The sequence below is a fragment of the Ursus americanus genome, chromosome 32 (assembly GCF_024610735.1).
Source record: "Ursus americanus isolate L20-20 chromosome 32, mUrsAme1.1.p, whole genome shotgun sequence".
Classification (NCBI taxonomy): Eukaryota; Metazoa; Chordata; class Mammalia; order Carnivora; family Ursidae; genus Ursus; species Ursus americanus.
The window spans coordinates 8,750,388-8,765,768 of NC_142158.1; the positions used below are offsets into that span (position 1 = coordinate 8,750,388).

At 43.0% G+C, this 15,381-nt stretch overlaps 1 protein-coding gene across 1 annotated transcript; it reads right to left on the reverse strand.

The window, feature by feature from the left end:
- Positions 1-1,074: 1,074 nt before the first annotated feature.
- Positions 1,075-14,881, reverse strand: FAM217A (family with sequence similarity 217 member A). Its single transcript, XM_045811602.2, has 9 exons — positions 14,864-14,881; positions 13,050-13,282; positions 9,032-9,157; positions 7,869-7,956; positions 5,945-6,029; positions 5,767-5,780; positions 5,090-5,164; positions 4,936-5,003; positions 1,075-2,497 (listed from the first exon to the last, which is right to left on the reverse strand). The coding sequence occupies exons 1-9, from the start codon at positions 14,879-14,881 to the stop codon at positions 1,279-1,281; spliced, it is 1,926 nt and encodes a 641-aa protein (XP_045667558.2). The 3' UTR covers positions 1,075-1,278.
- Positions 14,882-15,381: the final 500 nt, after the last annotated feature.

Consider the following 15,381-nt stretch of genomic DNA (forward strand, 5'->3'; position numbering starts at 1 on the left):
CCATCTCGAATATTTCATCTTGCTTGTGGCAGGGAAGACAATACACAATATTGACCATGCCTTGGCAGGGGGCTGGGCTTTTACTTCTCGTTTTCGTTTGGGCAACGCTTTAAGTTTTCATTGTGTTATTTTTTTTTTTAATGTTTAAGAAAAACTCAGTTGAATTCACCAACCATCCACTGAAACCAAAGTACACTATCCCCTCCGCCGAACATCCAAACTCTGAGCTATGCATCTTACATCAACTCTTTCCTCGACAATGTTTTTCCAAGTGCGATCCAAGAACCACCTGCTTTAAAATCCCCTGGGACGTTTGTTACAATGCAGGTCCCTGAGCCCTACTCTCGTGTTCCGTGTCCAGGGGTCTGCGACAGAACCCCGGACTCAACTTTTTTGTTTCCCTGATTCTTAGGTGCAGTAAGGTGTGTCAGTCAGATAGGCTCCCCTACACGCACACACACTTTTTTTTTTAAATGAGTTAAGCAGCTTTAGCTGTTCGCGTTTCAACTAACTGGGGTTAAGGCTTGCAGCAACAGAGAACTTTGGGAAAATGTTACATTCACATGAGATTTTAGCTGCTCTATGGACAGCAACCTTTTCTCATTTTTTCCTTTGACATTCTAAAACCGTTAGGTCTGCATGGAAGAGGGTTGTTTCATGCCTACATCTACCATCAGGCCCCAAGAGAACTGATCTCACTTTCATGGAGATGACAAAAAGGACCCAGGAAAGGAAAAATTCTTAAGATTCACTAGACGATCTGGAGGATCTTGCATATTAATTCAACAAAATCACAAGTATTTTAGCTTTGAATGGTCAAGCAAATACTCAAAAGATAGGGGAAGATGACAAAGGAGATTTTAGAGATAGTAAAGGAAAGAAAAAAAGGTACCAGAGTGGGAAGAACTAAAAAAATTAATTTGCTAACAGAGGTAATGTAGTCTTAAGACTGTAACAGAACACAAAATACACCAGCGATCGGTCGATTACAGCATTTACTGATGATGGAATTCTACTGGGAAACACAACAAAAGAATAATCTTTTGAATAGTTTACTAAGTGAAACATTCTTTTGAAACACGACATGCAAAAGATTGTCAAATACGTCAGGATGGAAACCCCTGGATTTAGATATAGACATCTCAGCAGTGCCACTCACAAGTTCCACTCCACATCACATCACATGTGTGTAATACCTGTGTCTCAGCATGATGAACCGTATCTTAGCCAAGCTTCTTGGAAATAGATTTGCTCACATTGAGATGTAGGAGACAGAAGTTATTTTTGGTCAATGGATGAACACTTATCCTTCCCTACAAAGGAAGGTGACAAGCAGTTTAACTTCTGAATATAGAATGGTTTGTTCAATTCTATGTTTTTTTGATAAGGTTTCTTTTTGGTCCTTGGTGCCTTAATGTCTTCTCTCTGATTTTCGGGAAAAGACAGAGGTATAGGTGAAACTGGTATTGGGGACCTTGGTGGCAGACATCTTGTTGAGACCATTTTAACCAACGATTGAGTTGTCTGCGAAGTAGTGGGCTTGGCTGAGAGTTCTTGGCATGGATTTAAAATGGAGCTTTTGAGGTTCCTAGTGTCATCACAAGTTGTAATCAATTGTTTGGTGGTGGATGGACTTTTTAGAGACGGTGGTCTAGAAGTCCATCTGTATGTGCTGCCAGCATTGCTCCAATTCCATTTTGAAGCGTTTTGTTCCAGCTTGCAAGATCCAGAACTGCTTTTTCTTTTTTCGCGACTTTTATCTACACAAGTTGTCTGAAGACTCAAAGAGTCTGAAAGTTTTGGCTGTCTCATTTTGGGGATAGCTTTGGAGGAAAAGGGTCGTTCAGCAGCTGCTGGAGCACAGAAGGTAGTTTGTAGTCTGGGCCTCTCTTTTTGTACAGTCATATGTTGTAATCTTTCCATTTCCAGTAAACGAGTTATCAAGTGTTCGACAGGGCTTTCTGGAGGTTCCACGGTCGCTTTCCAGTTTTCAGATTTTGAGAGGGCTAATTTGTGCAGGTCCAGAGTGTTGAAAGGAGAAGGGAGAAAATCAGGATATGGAGATACTGCACTTGGTTCCTCTGTGAAAGATTCCTCAACATTTTCTATTGTTTCTGGCTTTAAGTTCAGGTCCATCTTTTTAAAATAGCTAAGCAAACTATCATTTGCTTTTTCATTTTCTGATAAATCACTTTCATCTGTTAAGTTTTCTTCCACCCTGCTGTTTCCATATTTCAGATTCCAGTTTGGGGCAGATAACGTTTCACCATTATTGTTTTCCACAGCTGAACATAAATTAATATAAGGCTCATTTCTGTCCTTAAAAAAGTCTCCATCAGCATAGGGCCAGCAGAGACCCGATGGCATCTGTAGTCCAGGGTGAGAACCAACTTGCTTATCAACCGAAGCACTTGTCAGTGAGTGGTTCAGAGTGAAGAGCCTCATGGGATTCGTGCTTACATTAAAGCCAGTTTCCACTGCAGACTTCTTGAAATCCCTTTAAAAAAATGATTTGATTAGTGAATGGTTTGTCGACTAGAATTAAAATGCTGTTAAAGTGATAATCAATAAGCAAAACTATCAAAGACTTCCTAATGGCCTACGTGTATCTATCTGTAACAGATATATGTTCATTTCCAAATATGCTCAATTATATAAAACTATATACATTTTTTAAAGTATAGATTAGAATATTAACTGGACACCCCCTTGGGCATGCACAGGTGACTAGATCATTCTACCCACAAACGGCTAGCTATGTCTATGAATGGCTGCTAGGTTAAAAATGGCTAATTATATCTATTTGCCTATGAATATATTGTACATGAGTGATGATGTCTGAGAAGGGGGCTCTCCAACTCAAACTGAAATTATAGTGAAACATTTATGGACCCAAGATTAGATAAAAGGAAACTGATAGAATATAATTAGGTTACTCAATAAAGCTTTCTACTTCAGCCATTGTGGTTTTAAAAAATTATGTTAACATAAAAGGAAGCAAAACAATGTTTACCAAATATTATCCCATAGTAAAAAGAAAGAAAGTATACAATTAAAAAAATTATCCCATAATAATTTTCATCCGATGGTCTTTCATTTTATGAGTAATATTTCCAGGTAGTGTATTAGAATGAAAACTGCAAAAGAGCCACGCCATAGAATACTGAGTTTATACTTTGTTTTTTTTAAAGCTTATTAGAAATACTGACATTGGAGGAGCTGAAGCATTAATTAACATATACAGTCTCATTATCTTCTTGCTTCCTTTAATGCCAGTTTACAGTAAAGAGAATGAAGTATTCTTGAAGGATTTTGAAAAATACTTTTATTTCTATAGAAAACGTAAAAAATTATTGATTTAGCTAAATATTAAACTCACTTATCTTTGTAAAACCAGGGAAAAGTCACTTTAAATCTACAATTGATAAGAGACACAATCCATGTTGTTTAGTGAAAATAGCATGGAATCTGGGGGTGAGGACCTAGGTTTGAACTCCTTTGCCACCAGTGTGCAGAATGGTAATGACAGTACCGACCTTGGGGTAGTCTGAGAAGCCAGATGATTACATGAACGTACTTTATAAAATGTTCAACACTAAATGAAAGGTATCACTTTTATTCTCTTTGCTTCTTGATGGCATACCGAGGAGAAAAATTTCAGTAATAGAATATTTCACTGATACTGGACCTCTAATACTGCAACAGACTTAGGCTTCCCCAGTATTAATAACAAATACCTATCAAACACATTATTCTGGTTAGTCCTCACAACGACCTCATAAGATAGGCACTTTCATTTTCTACCTTTTATGGGTAAGGGAACTGAGGCACAGCGTGGTTGAGGTCACACATCCAGTAAGTGGTGGGGCTGGGATTTAAACCTGCGGAGTGGCACCCCACGTTGGCAATCCCAGCCACTGCCCTCCACTGACTCAGTTTACGTTTGTTGTGTGTTAGTACGATAAAATTCAATTCATTTCCTTTGACCTCTTACCTTGAAATCCTTGTTCCCAGCGGCGTTTTCGTTGTAGTAAAAGTAGCCCTTCCTATGCCCCTCACACTGACATTCCCTTGGGACATTAGTCACTACGGTCCCTGTAGCACTTCTTGGATTCACGCCTCGAATTTCAGCATTAGGGTCAGTTTTGTCCTGAGCCTCACCGAGGTCAAGTCCTCTGACTGGGAGACGGCTATCAGTGAGCCACCCTACCGTCAAACGTGGGCACAAAACTGAGCAACTAATTCTAGTTCTGATCCAGAACTCGGGATTTCCGTGAAACAACACACTGTGTGTAGAAGTGACACGGTGTCCAATAAATGGAAACTTCACGTAGTAGTGACCTGTGTTTGTGAGAAGCGTTCCAGCTGATTCTAACACACACTAAAGTTTAAGAACCAAAACATAAGCATTTAAACCCAAGTAAGGCCTTAGAAGCAGCACACTGTTGAGCTTAAGACCATGAATCTGGTCCCACCATTCATTCATTGTAGGACTTTGGGCAAGTTACATACTTTGTCACCCTGACTCAACGTCCTCATCTGTAAAACAGGGATGCTGACAACAGTGCCTTCTAAGATTGTTGTGATGGTTAAATGAATTAATATACACAAGGGACAGAAATCATTCCTACCCCATGGACTATTATTTTTCTATTACAGTTCCTTTTCCCTTTGACAAGAAGCCCAACTCTTTCCATGGAAACTCTCACTGTAAGGGCACAGGAAACTCTGAATTCTTCATATACTGATGATCTCTGTGGTATATGCCAGCCACTTCCTATTTCAGGGTGAATTTCCATAATTTCCCACAAGTGGCACACAATACTTTTTCTTCCAGTTGTTTTTTCTCCTTGTATTTCAGACGAGTTGTTAACTCATTTGTATTTAAATGTATTTCACTAATTTAGGGGCTTATGAAAATAAATATTCTCTCACCTGTTCTCCATGGTACTTCCTTCGTTAAGAGGATAACTCCATAGCTGAAATATCCCTTGTTTACTATTCTGATAACAGAAAAACCATGGACAACATTTTAGTAACTGCATGCGTTAAAAAAAAAAATACTTTGAATATGATGAATAAAATTCACCTGTGTTCTTTTGTGAGCGTGCTCCGACAAATTTAGTTCTAGCATCAGTTGCTGTACTGGAATTTCCAAATGGTTCTATAAAGCAGCAGAAGACTTTTAAACACAATACATCTCTATTCCCTGTTATTGTTCTAAGAATGTATAGTTCTTGTTCTAACTGAGAAATATATAGTAAAGGCATATAATACTCCCTTTTATACATACAGATATCATTTGTTTTTACTGCCTTTAGCAGGGACTAGCAAAATCGGTTACAAATACCAACAGCGTCAACAAATGAGCCTCGACTATTACTAAGATCATTTTACTAACAGTTAAGTGTTTTATATTTTGATTAAAAAAAAGTAGGTGAAAGGTTAATTTCCTCACTACTTCAAAACAAAATATTAACCATTTTAACTGCCTCAATATATCTTTTTGGCGATGACTACAAAACACAGTAGTCACTACAATGTTAATTTCCATTTCTGGTATTGTTGTATTGAAAAAATATACAATAAAATATTAACTCAATGACCAGTTTGCAGCCCTGTAGAACAGACAAGGCTTTGACTTGTTTGAAGAACTCTACAGAAATGAAATTGGAATTTTTAAGGAAAGAATTTTTTTTAATGAACGCGCATATAATTTTTAAATAACGTTTTGTGAATTATTTAAAACCAAACATTTATCCTTACCTTGTTAATTTTGCCTGAAAGAACGTATGCAGAAAAAATGACAATTAATAGTTACATAAAACTGGTTGTATTAAAAACAAGCCCCCTTTAATATGAGTGGTTATTCATATTATAAATATGAATGAACATAAATTTGCAATATTTATAAAGATAAACACACACATCTAGGATTTCTTACCACCTGCTGCACTATCCTTTCCAGGTGGGAGATTTTTATTTTCGGGAGCAGGTACTTCTGAATCCAAATTCCAGTGAGACAAGTTCTAAAACAATATTTGTTTTAGGATAAACTTAACATTAAGAAAACTTTAAAAGTTCAAGTACATACTTTTTCATGTCTGTGGCTGAAGTACGAGAAAGGCACAGAGTTTCATGACCCACCCTCCTTCCTATAAGGACACAACCAGCATTTTTGAGAAGAATGCCGTGTTCTCTTATCAAACTATTATCAGCTTGGTAACACCGATTAGGAGACAGAAAGGCTTTCACAATAATTTAGAGTTTCGTTCTCATTTTGTTAAAAATAATGACACACAGGTTTTCAAAATTGATTTTAAAAATATAATAAGATATCCAGTTCAGTGTGTCCCTGGTACCCAATGGCACATTCACCCAATTTTCTGGAGCTGAACACCAGAAGTGATAGCCTATAAAAATTCCCTAATCTTCACATTGTACTCAACACTGACCTACCCCACTACTCATTCTAGACTCCAAACATTGAAACACACTCAGGAAATATTCAAAAGCAAGCCAAAAAATGGATAGGGAAAGGTACTGATATGTACTGAGTGTGTATGTTCCAGACGTTGTGCTGAATGCTGTGGGGGAAAAATGTGGGATGCGTGCAGGAGAAGATTGTAAGAATTTATCCTGGAATAGGGAAAGTGAAGAAGTGAGGAGTTTATTTAAAAAAAAAAAGAAGTAATTTTTTTTAAGAGCAAACTCTGTTGTTTTCTGTCTCAAAAGAGAAAATCCTTTGTAAGTTAAACTCTAAGCAGCACACAAATAAAATGTTAAGTATTATCCCCCAAACTAAAGGAGGCGCAGGGAGAATAAGCTTAAATACACTATGAGGATTTAACTGGCCCACAAGAAAAGTATGTCCTGCTGGGAAGGGTAGTTGAACATTGGAAGGTAGGCTGCAGATTATCCGTCTCTGGAGGTTAATTCCCCGCTCCCCGAGATGACACGTAATTAGGTCTAGTCTCTACGTGAGAATCACCTGGGGAGCGTTTTAAAAATGATACTTGAGGGGCGCCTGGGTGGCTCAGTCAGTTAAGCATCTGACCCTTGATTTCGGTTCAGGTCATGATCTCAGGGCTGTGGGATCGAACCCTGGTTTGGGCTCCGCACACAGTGGGGAGTCCGGTCAAGATTCTCTCTCCCTCTGGCCCTCCCCCGACTTGGGCGCGCTCTCTCTCTAAAATAAAATAAATACATCGTTAAAAAATAACACTTGAAAAAAATTACAAGATCTGACTCCGTGGGATGAAGGTAAGTCTCAGTTATTTATATTTCTAAAACATCCCTGACAGATTTACCAGGCTTCTTTCAGCTCTCTGACCCTGGTCCGCTAACATACAAAATAACGTGACAGAAATCCCCTTACAGGGACATGTAAAGGCAAGCTGATGAAAACTGCAGTTGAGATCATATAATAAGATTAATATAACCAAATCTGTCGACTGGTGAGGGAGGCTATCAACTACACACGTAGTCTGCTAGATTGCAAACTCCTTACAGCTTGGGAATTGATTACGCTTTCTGATGTCCCCCCTGCCTTACCAACGTTTTCCACAGACTGTGTGTGAGAGAATAAAAGAGGTGAGCACAGCCGGAGGGAGCAAGGTCGCACCTTTCAGGAGCTCCAGTTGCAGTAAGAACCGCTTTGAGATTTGGAGAGAAGCTGGTTAATGTTTCCTTTGTTCAAAGAAAGAAAAAACTTCCCATCTGATATTCCAAATGTGCCAAGAGGAAAACTCAGTTCAAAATGCTCAAAAAGAGAGAGAGCAGCAGGGATCTGGGCAGTCAGATTCAGTGCGAGTGAGGTCTTGGCCAGGGGAGACGCCCGAATGCTCAAGGGAATGCATCAGCCTTACCTCATGGGAGATGTTGGACGCTCGTGGGTTGGTACCACTGTTCTCACCATTTCTTCTCCCCAGTTTGCTCCTCTGTTTCCTTAAAATCCTATATAGGTTGTGGGATAGGCACATTTATGGGTAAGGTACAACAACGATTGTTTTAAAAGCTTGAGCTTTGGCTCCTTGTCTAAAAGAGGTCCAACAAGGCTTGGAGCACAGGAGAACGGGACTGTGAGGGCAGAGGAGGGCTAACAATATGAAATCAACCAGAAACAAGGGGCAAGCCAGCCCCAAAAACCCAAACAACAACAACGACAACAACAAAAAAGCACTAAGAAAAGCAAATTGTTAAGATCTGACTGATGGAAGATTAGGAACTTAAGGTCTTTGGTGAGAACAGAGACATTATCAGACAGAAAGATGAAAAACACAAATTAGAAAAAACATGATGAATTATCTGGAATTTATAAAGCAGGGCCATAAACTCTGCTTTTCACTATTCAAAACAGGTGCTCCGTTTGAAAGCAGGGTCAACCTTACAGGCAGCGCAGGCACCCCATAGGTGTTTCAGGGACACTAAAAGGCCCAACGGGCCAAGCGCTACTTTCCACGCCAAATTATCATGGTATCTAAGCCCACTACTGTTTAAGGTAGAAGTATCAGAGAACTATCAGATAACAGGTAAAACAAGCATTGGGTTAAGGGAGGGCTATCCGGAATCACAAATGAAAACCACCTCAGGAATCAGTATATTTGCGAATCGTTTACAATGTATTGCCTCCTAGAGGGCAAAGTGTATCCCGAATAGAAAATACAGTTCAGGGAAGTTTGGAATCAGTAGGTATCGCTCCACCTGTTCTATGCCGGGCCTGGGATGCAACAATGAAGGAGGAAGGAGTTTGCTGGATAGGTGGCGCTGCCTGGGGGACACCCCAGTGTGCGCCACGGAGCAGGGCGCCTGGAAAAGGCCGCCGCACCTGGAGGAGGGGCCGAGGACAAGGGAGCCTTCGGGACAAAGCGTTGGGAAAGCAGCCTCGGGGCAGGGGAGCAGGGGGGTGCAGGTGGGCGGCCCAAAGCCCGCGGACGAGCAACCCCTCCTTCCCCTCCCTCCGGGGCCCGGGCAGCTCGGGAGCGCAGGGCAGGGGGGGCTCGCGGGGGCGCCCCGGGCCCCGGCCTCTTACCCCACGGCGCCGCAGGCCCACGTGTCGTCCTCGGCGTCGTCTCCGAGGGCGCTGCCGCCCCGAGGCCCCTGCCCCTCCGCGTGCGGGGCGAACGGCTTGACGGGCGCCCCCTCGGACTCGGCCTTCCTGCAGCGGGAGGACAGGGAGGGCAGCGGGCGGCGGGCGGCCGGGAGCACGGCCTCTGCGGCGCCGGGCCGCCTGCGGGCCGCGGGGACCCAGGCCGGGCCCAGGGAGGCCAGCCTCGGCTGGGGCTGCGGCTCCGCGGGCCTCCCCCGCGGCCGGGTCGCCCGGCAACTACCATAGAGCGCGGGCGCCCCCGACGGCCTCGCGTTCCACCGGGGCCACCGGTATTCGGGGGTCGCCAGGCCGCCAGGCTCGCAGAGTGGGCCGGGCCGCCGGAGCCCGGGCCCCTGAGCCCCTCCGCGCCTCCTCAGCGGCGGCCCGGCCCACTCGGCCATCGCGGGTGCAGGGGCCGCCCGGGGGCTCCGCACGGGCAGGGGTCACGGCCACTGGGCCTTCCCAGGCCTTCTCCCGCCCTGGCGCTGGCCCTGACCCTGACCCCGAGCCGAGAGCTCTGCGTGGCGCCCAGCGGGTCCCTGGCACCTGTTCGAATAAAGCCAGGCGCTTGGGCGTGTAGCGCGCTAGACAGAGCTAGCCGTATGCACTTGCACGGATATATGTACAGTTCTAGCTGTGCTTATAGTACCAATACTTAAATGATTAAAATGGAAGAAGGAAGTATCCCAGCGGAAAGCAAGCCCAGCTCCGGCCGTTCCAGATCAGTTATTGGTGTGACAATAAGAACAAAAGCTGATTTTTTTTTTTCTATCTGGGATACATGTAGATGATAGGAGGCCAATTTTGCCTTCCAAATGCCTATCTCTTACTTCAGTTCCCTGAAATAAGTGTGTGGGGTGGGAGGGGAAGGAATATATATACACATATATAATATGGATATATTATTATATACACATTATTATGTACATACATATATAACATAAGTAAATAGGTTTTATGACTGATATATGTGTATAAGTAAGTAAACGAATACAAAAAATGTCAGAGATATTCTTTATAATAAAGGGTGGCTCAGTCGGCTAAGCATTTGCCTTCAGCTCAGGTCATGATCCCAGGGTCCTGCATGAGGCTCCTTGCTCATTGGGGAGCCTGCTTCTACCTCTGCCTGCAACTCCCCCTGCTTGTGCTGTCTCTTTGACAAATAAAATCGTTTTAAAAAACTGTGCTAGGCACATAGTAGGAGCACAGTAAATATAGGAGAATGATTATAAGATTAGCATAGGCCTCCTTGGAGGTCTCCCCCCTAGGCGCTCTCCTCATTCAGATTGTTTTCCATTCTGCTGATAAAAAACACAGGTCTGCTCTAATGCCCTCCTATTCCCAAAGAAGGAGCCAGGCTTTAAGTGTCTGCGTATCATTTTCAGTGCCTGTATGTCCAACGCCTCAGATATTTTGCAATTTTTCTAAACACTCTGTCTCCTCCAGGACATACATCATTTTTCTTTTCCTATAATAGCTCCTCCTTTTTTTCCTCCCTCCTCCTTTTACCCACCTAGTTAAGTCCTATCCATATAAATCTAGCTCACAAATCATCTTCTCTGACCCCTCAAAGAAGAATAAATTGCTACCTCTTCCAAGATCCCTCAGTCAGGTTATTATTATGTACTTGATTACAATTCCCTTCTCACGGCTACCTTATAATGATTCATTTACACTATCTCACTATCTTTTCCAATACCTTCAAGGCAAGACCTGGCCTTATTCTATCTGGTCTGGCACCTGGCATATAGTAGGCACTCAATAAATGTTTGAATTAATTACTCCAATAAATAACACATGCTAGAAATAACATTTGCTATGATATGGTTACCATGTGGCAGGCACAACGCTGAACATTTTATAGAGATTAACCAATATTATACTTTGAACCACACAATGAAGTTGGTCCTACTAGTTATTCCTATTTTATAAATGAGCACCCTGAGCCTTCAATATATTATTTTCCCAACTTACAGTTACTTGAAAAATAGGGAATTGGGTAAATATGGGGGGTTCACGTACTCCCAGCTAACACTTTCTACAAGTGTATGTAGCTGGGAAATTTTTTCCCTGTCCTCTGGATAGGAGACAGAAGTGACATGTGTATATGTGTATGCGAGCATGTCTTATTTAGCGCCCGCACCTCCCACCTTCCTCGCTTTATGCTGGTTTCTGCGTTTTCCTTTTGTTTCAGAACAGGAACTGATCCCTGATCCCTTAAAGTCCCTCTGAGATTTGTCATCCATAAACACATCCTCTAAGATTTTCTCTCTCTCTTTTTTTTCCTTGACAGAACATATTCCTAAAAAACCTTCTTTATCAATTTGACTCTTCTCCTTTTCTCTGGAGACTTTCTGAATGCTTTCACATCAGCATAAAAATCACGCCCCCCCCATCACTTGTCGAATTTAAAGTTGTTAGTATTGCAGGTTTAAAACTATAGTGACAGCCTAGTCCCTGTAGAGAGTTCGACAAGAGAGCACGCAGACTAGGCGGTGGGGAGACAAGGCTGAGAGAGAGGAAAAGTAAGCGTGAGATGGTGTGGTCGTGGGAAATACAAGGGCAACAAGGAAGAGAATCATACCTGCTCCAAGCCTCTGAGTCTGGGTTGGTCGTCATCCAGCCTTGAGGGGAGCCATTGGACAGGGAGCTGTTCTCCATAGTAGCTCGGGGGCAACTCTAATATCAGTCCTTAGCCCAACAGACCCCACCTTCGTGTCAGGCCACCCCAAGACCCCTCTGGGAATTCAGCTTTTAGAGGTAGCATCAGGCTTGTCTTACTTTAAATCTGTACCTCTTTAGCTAACCCAGTGAGGTAAGGTGAGGTAGATGTCCTGTCTCGTGGCATTTAACAAGCTCTTACATCCTTTACCACGAGGTGGTCTGAATTGGTGGAAAGAAGGAAAGCCTTGGGCCAGTCCCTTGGTAGGTAAGCGTGCCTGCTGCTCACCTCTGTTTCCCCTACTCTGAGAGAGGTGACAATGTGGGCCCACAGGAGACTCTTTTGGAAAGCACCTGATAGACATTCCTTTTTGTACCCCAAGGTGATGCAAAGAAATGTCATGACGACCGCACTTAGCTTCTAATTAACCTTCGGGGAAATCCTTCTATTTTGGTCCATCTCTTTCAAAACCTTTCGTATTTTTATATTATCCGCGCGTTTGCCTCCGCTTCCCTTTTTTGGCCCTTCTGTGTTATCAATGTCACGGCTGGCTATTTACTGCAATGGAATCTTGTTCAGTGTAATTATGTAAAGATTTTCAGAAGGTCAAGGCCATATTTTCTAATTAATAACATGCATTTCTGTTCTCAAGTAAATAAGATGTTATTCAGTGGGAAACATTTCAGTCCGGTTCTGGGCGGTTTGTACTTCCTGTGTGGTTAGATAACTAGTCCTGGGCCTCCTCTGCTTCCAGCTTTTCTTTTCTCTCTCACTCGTGACCGATTACATTTATTGTAATTGTAATTAGGACTCCATTTCTGTGAGCATTTACCGGAAATGTCCTAACTTTCTTGGGTGTGTACAATTTTTTTTTAGGAAATATGTTTAAAAATATTTTTTTTAGTTAGAAGTTGTGTTTCTCTTTGAAAAATTAACCTTGAACACTGTGCTCCCTTGTTTGGGAGACTCCCATTTTGTTGCAAAAATGTAACAAATCTTGTTTAAAATCTATTCATTCCTAGAAGGAACGTGATAGCCCTGGCTAGGAATATCTTTCCAAAAGAGAAACAGACGCATCAGCAAATTCTATACCTGGAGAAGTTGCAGCCAATAGTTTCGGATAAATTCTCAATCGTATACGTCCACCTCTATCTAGATTTTTCTGCAGGGCTTGATGCCTGCAGTTGGAATAGCTTTATGGCTTCCTGTCCTTCATACGCCTACGCTCCACAGTCGTGTTTTCTTAGCCTTCCATCACCAAAGTATTTGGAAGTTTTAAGTTGCAGGATCAGGACTTACTTTCTGGTGCCAGGAAAGGTGTGGCCTGGGTCCTCCTTCTGGCGGCCGGAACCCTCCCACCTCATCTGCTTTGAACGGAACACTCTCTTCAGAACGCTTTCTTTAAGGAACTTGGAGATGATCTTTTCCCTTTGAACATTACTGAATACTTTGCCTTCTGAAACCCAGCTGGTCTTGTCACAGCCACCGTGGCAGAGGGGAAGGGGAAGGTGTTCGGGAGACACGACAGCCCTCTTTGGAACAAAAAAAGGAATTGCCGTTTACCTAAAAGTCGTGAATAAGAGATCAGCCTGACTAGAAAAACAACCCCGCGTCCTGCAGGTGCTATGCCGTGGGATCAATTTAGCTAATAACACAGAGCTCCTGCCGGAGCCGCGTGGCTGGCCCCTCCTAGCAACTCCCTGTCGCAATAAGAAAGGGAGCGCGGGCTTAGGAGGATTCTCTCTCGTCTTTTCTTTGAGAAAATAACAATATATTACCACTGTGCTTGTGGAACTGTAAATGTATTGATCATGCAAGAACAGAATTGGAAATAAGCTGAATTCCAAACAAGATAGAAACTAGAAGGCTCTGTTTTGTGAGAGCACATCATTAGTAGGCTGAGACCTGACCAAGGTCTCACAGCTAGTTAGCAGCAGGGGGTCGCCAGCGTCCGAGGGCCAACGCTGGTCCTGAACGGTGTTTTTCCCACTGCAGCACGATTAGAGAGAACATGAAGGAGATGGATTCCTTGGAGACGTCTTATCCATTGCAAAAGACATTTATCCATCAGATAGTTGATTTACAAATAAAATATAATTGTGGCCTACTTCTGATTTCAGCCAAGGTCAATAAACCAGGTAACTAGAAACATTCCATCAGTTGCTACTTAGATGATTAAGAACGTACGGTGGGGATGAAAGGCACAGTATAGGGAATATAGTCAATGGTATTGTAATAGCATTATATATATATATATATCTTATATATATATCAGTTTATATATATATGTATTGATACGTCTCTCTCTCTCTATATATATCAATTTACATGCAGTGTAAAAAATCAATTTAAATGTATCACTTCCTTGGCCTGTTGAATGGCTTAAAACATGGTTTGTTCTTTTCGATTTATATAAATATTTAGAGTAACACACTCAAGTTTGCTTGGAAGAAAGAAGTCACCGTCTATCAACGTATTCTACCCCCCTCACTTCCACCAGTTCCCTTCTCTTTCTAAAAACATCCATGACATGATGAGACTCACATTCTATTCAAGCAGTTCTGATTCTATAACATATTTTAAATATGTTTAAAGTATACCTTTTTGTGTATTTTTAAAAGTCTTACCTTTTAAGCTTGCAAATGGAAAATGAACTTGAAAGTTACGGAGTGAAAGTTGGTATCTTCTGCTCTGGGCGCTAATGTAGCCTACAGTATAATCCTGAAGTTTTTATACTCTTGGCCAGGGGTTTTTTAAGTTTGGTAAAAAGCTGGCAAACACTCCCAGCTGTGCCCTGGCATGCCTGGCGCCCATTCCCAGCCAGCTCTTGGGACAGAGCGATGACGGTGACCCTGGCTCCTTGGGTGGAGCATGCTGAAGAAGTAGCTAGAACAACCCTGATTATTTGCATGTTTGCCCCAAATCTGGGAGTAGCTCTCGGCACCTTCTATCTTGCTCAGGGCTGTGCCGTCGAGTGTGGCGGCTTAAGATGATTGAGTACTTCTGCTCGGGGTCCACCGTGAAGAATGGCTTCGGCCAGTGGAGCTGGAAGTGAGCATTTTGTTTTCCTTGTCGGATTGGATAAGAGAATAAGGACCAGGTCGGCTTCTTACCTGTGTTAATCTGGACATTTCCTCAGTTTGGAACGATGGAGCTCTTTCCTCGGTTCTGCTCGAGAACTGTGTTGATGTAACCGCTCTCCCTCAGGGCCCTGGTGGCCTTGATGACATGCGCCCAGGGAGCATGGCCCGTGCGGAGTGCCAGGCGAGGAACAGCGCCGGAGGCGTGCGCACTGGCTTCCCCTCTTCCCTTCGGGAAAGCACCCTGTTTTCGTCAGGTACGGCTCATGTTCAGACAGGAAACCGGAGTTTCTGCCTGAAATCCCTGTAAGACTTGGCAAGGTGTTTTGGACTGGCTGATTTCCTCTGGTTTGAAGGTAGGCTGAGCACTCAGGGTTCCAGGCGAAGGTCCGGGCCATTGTGACTCTCAGAACGCTAAGCGATCAGAGAGCAGAAAAGGGGTTCCATGGCATCTCCTCAGAGATGGAGAAAAGCATGGAGGAAGAGCAACCGGGAGGGGCTTCAGCCTCCCAATTCTTTGTTCGTTCTTCTCTCTAACTCAGCGGGTCGTC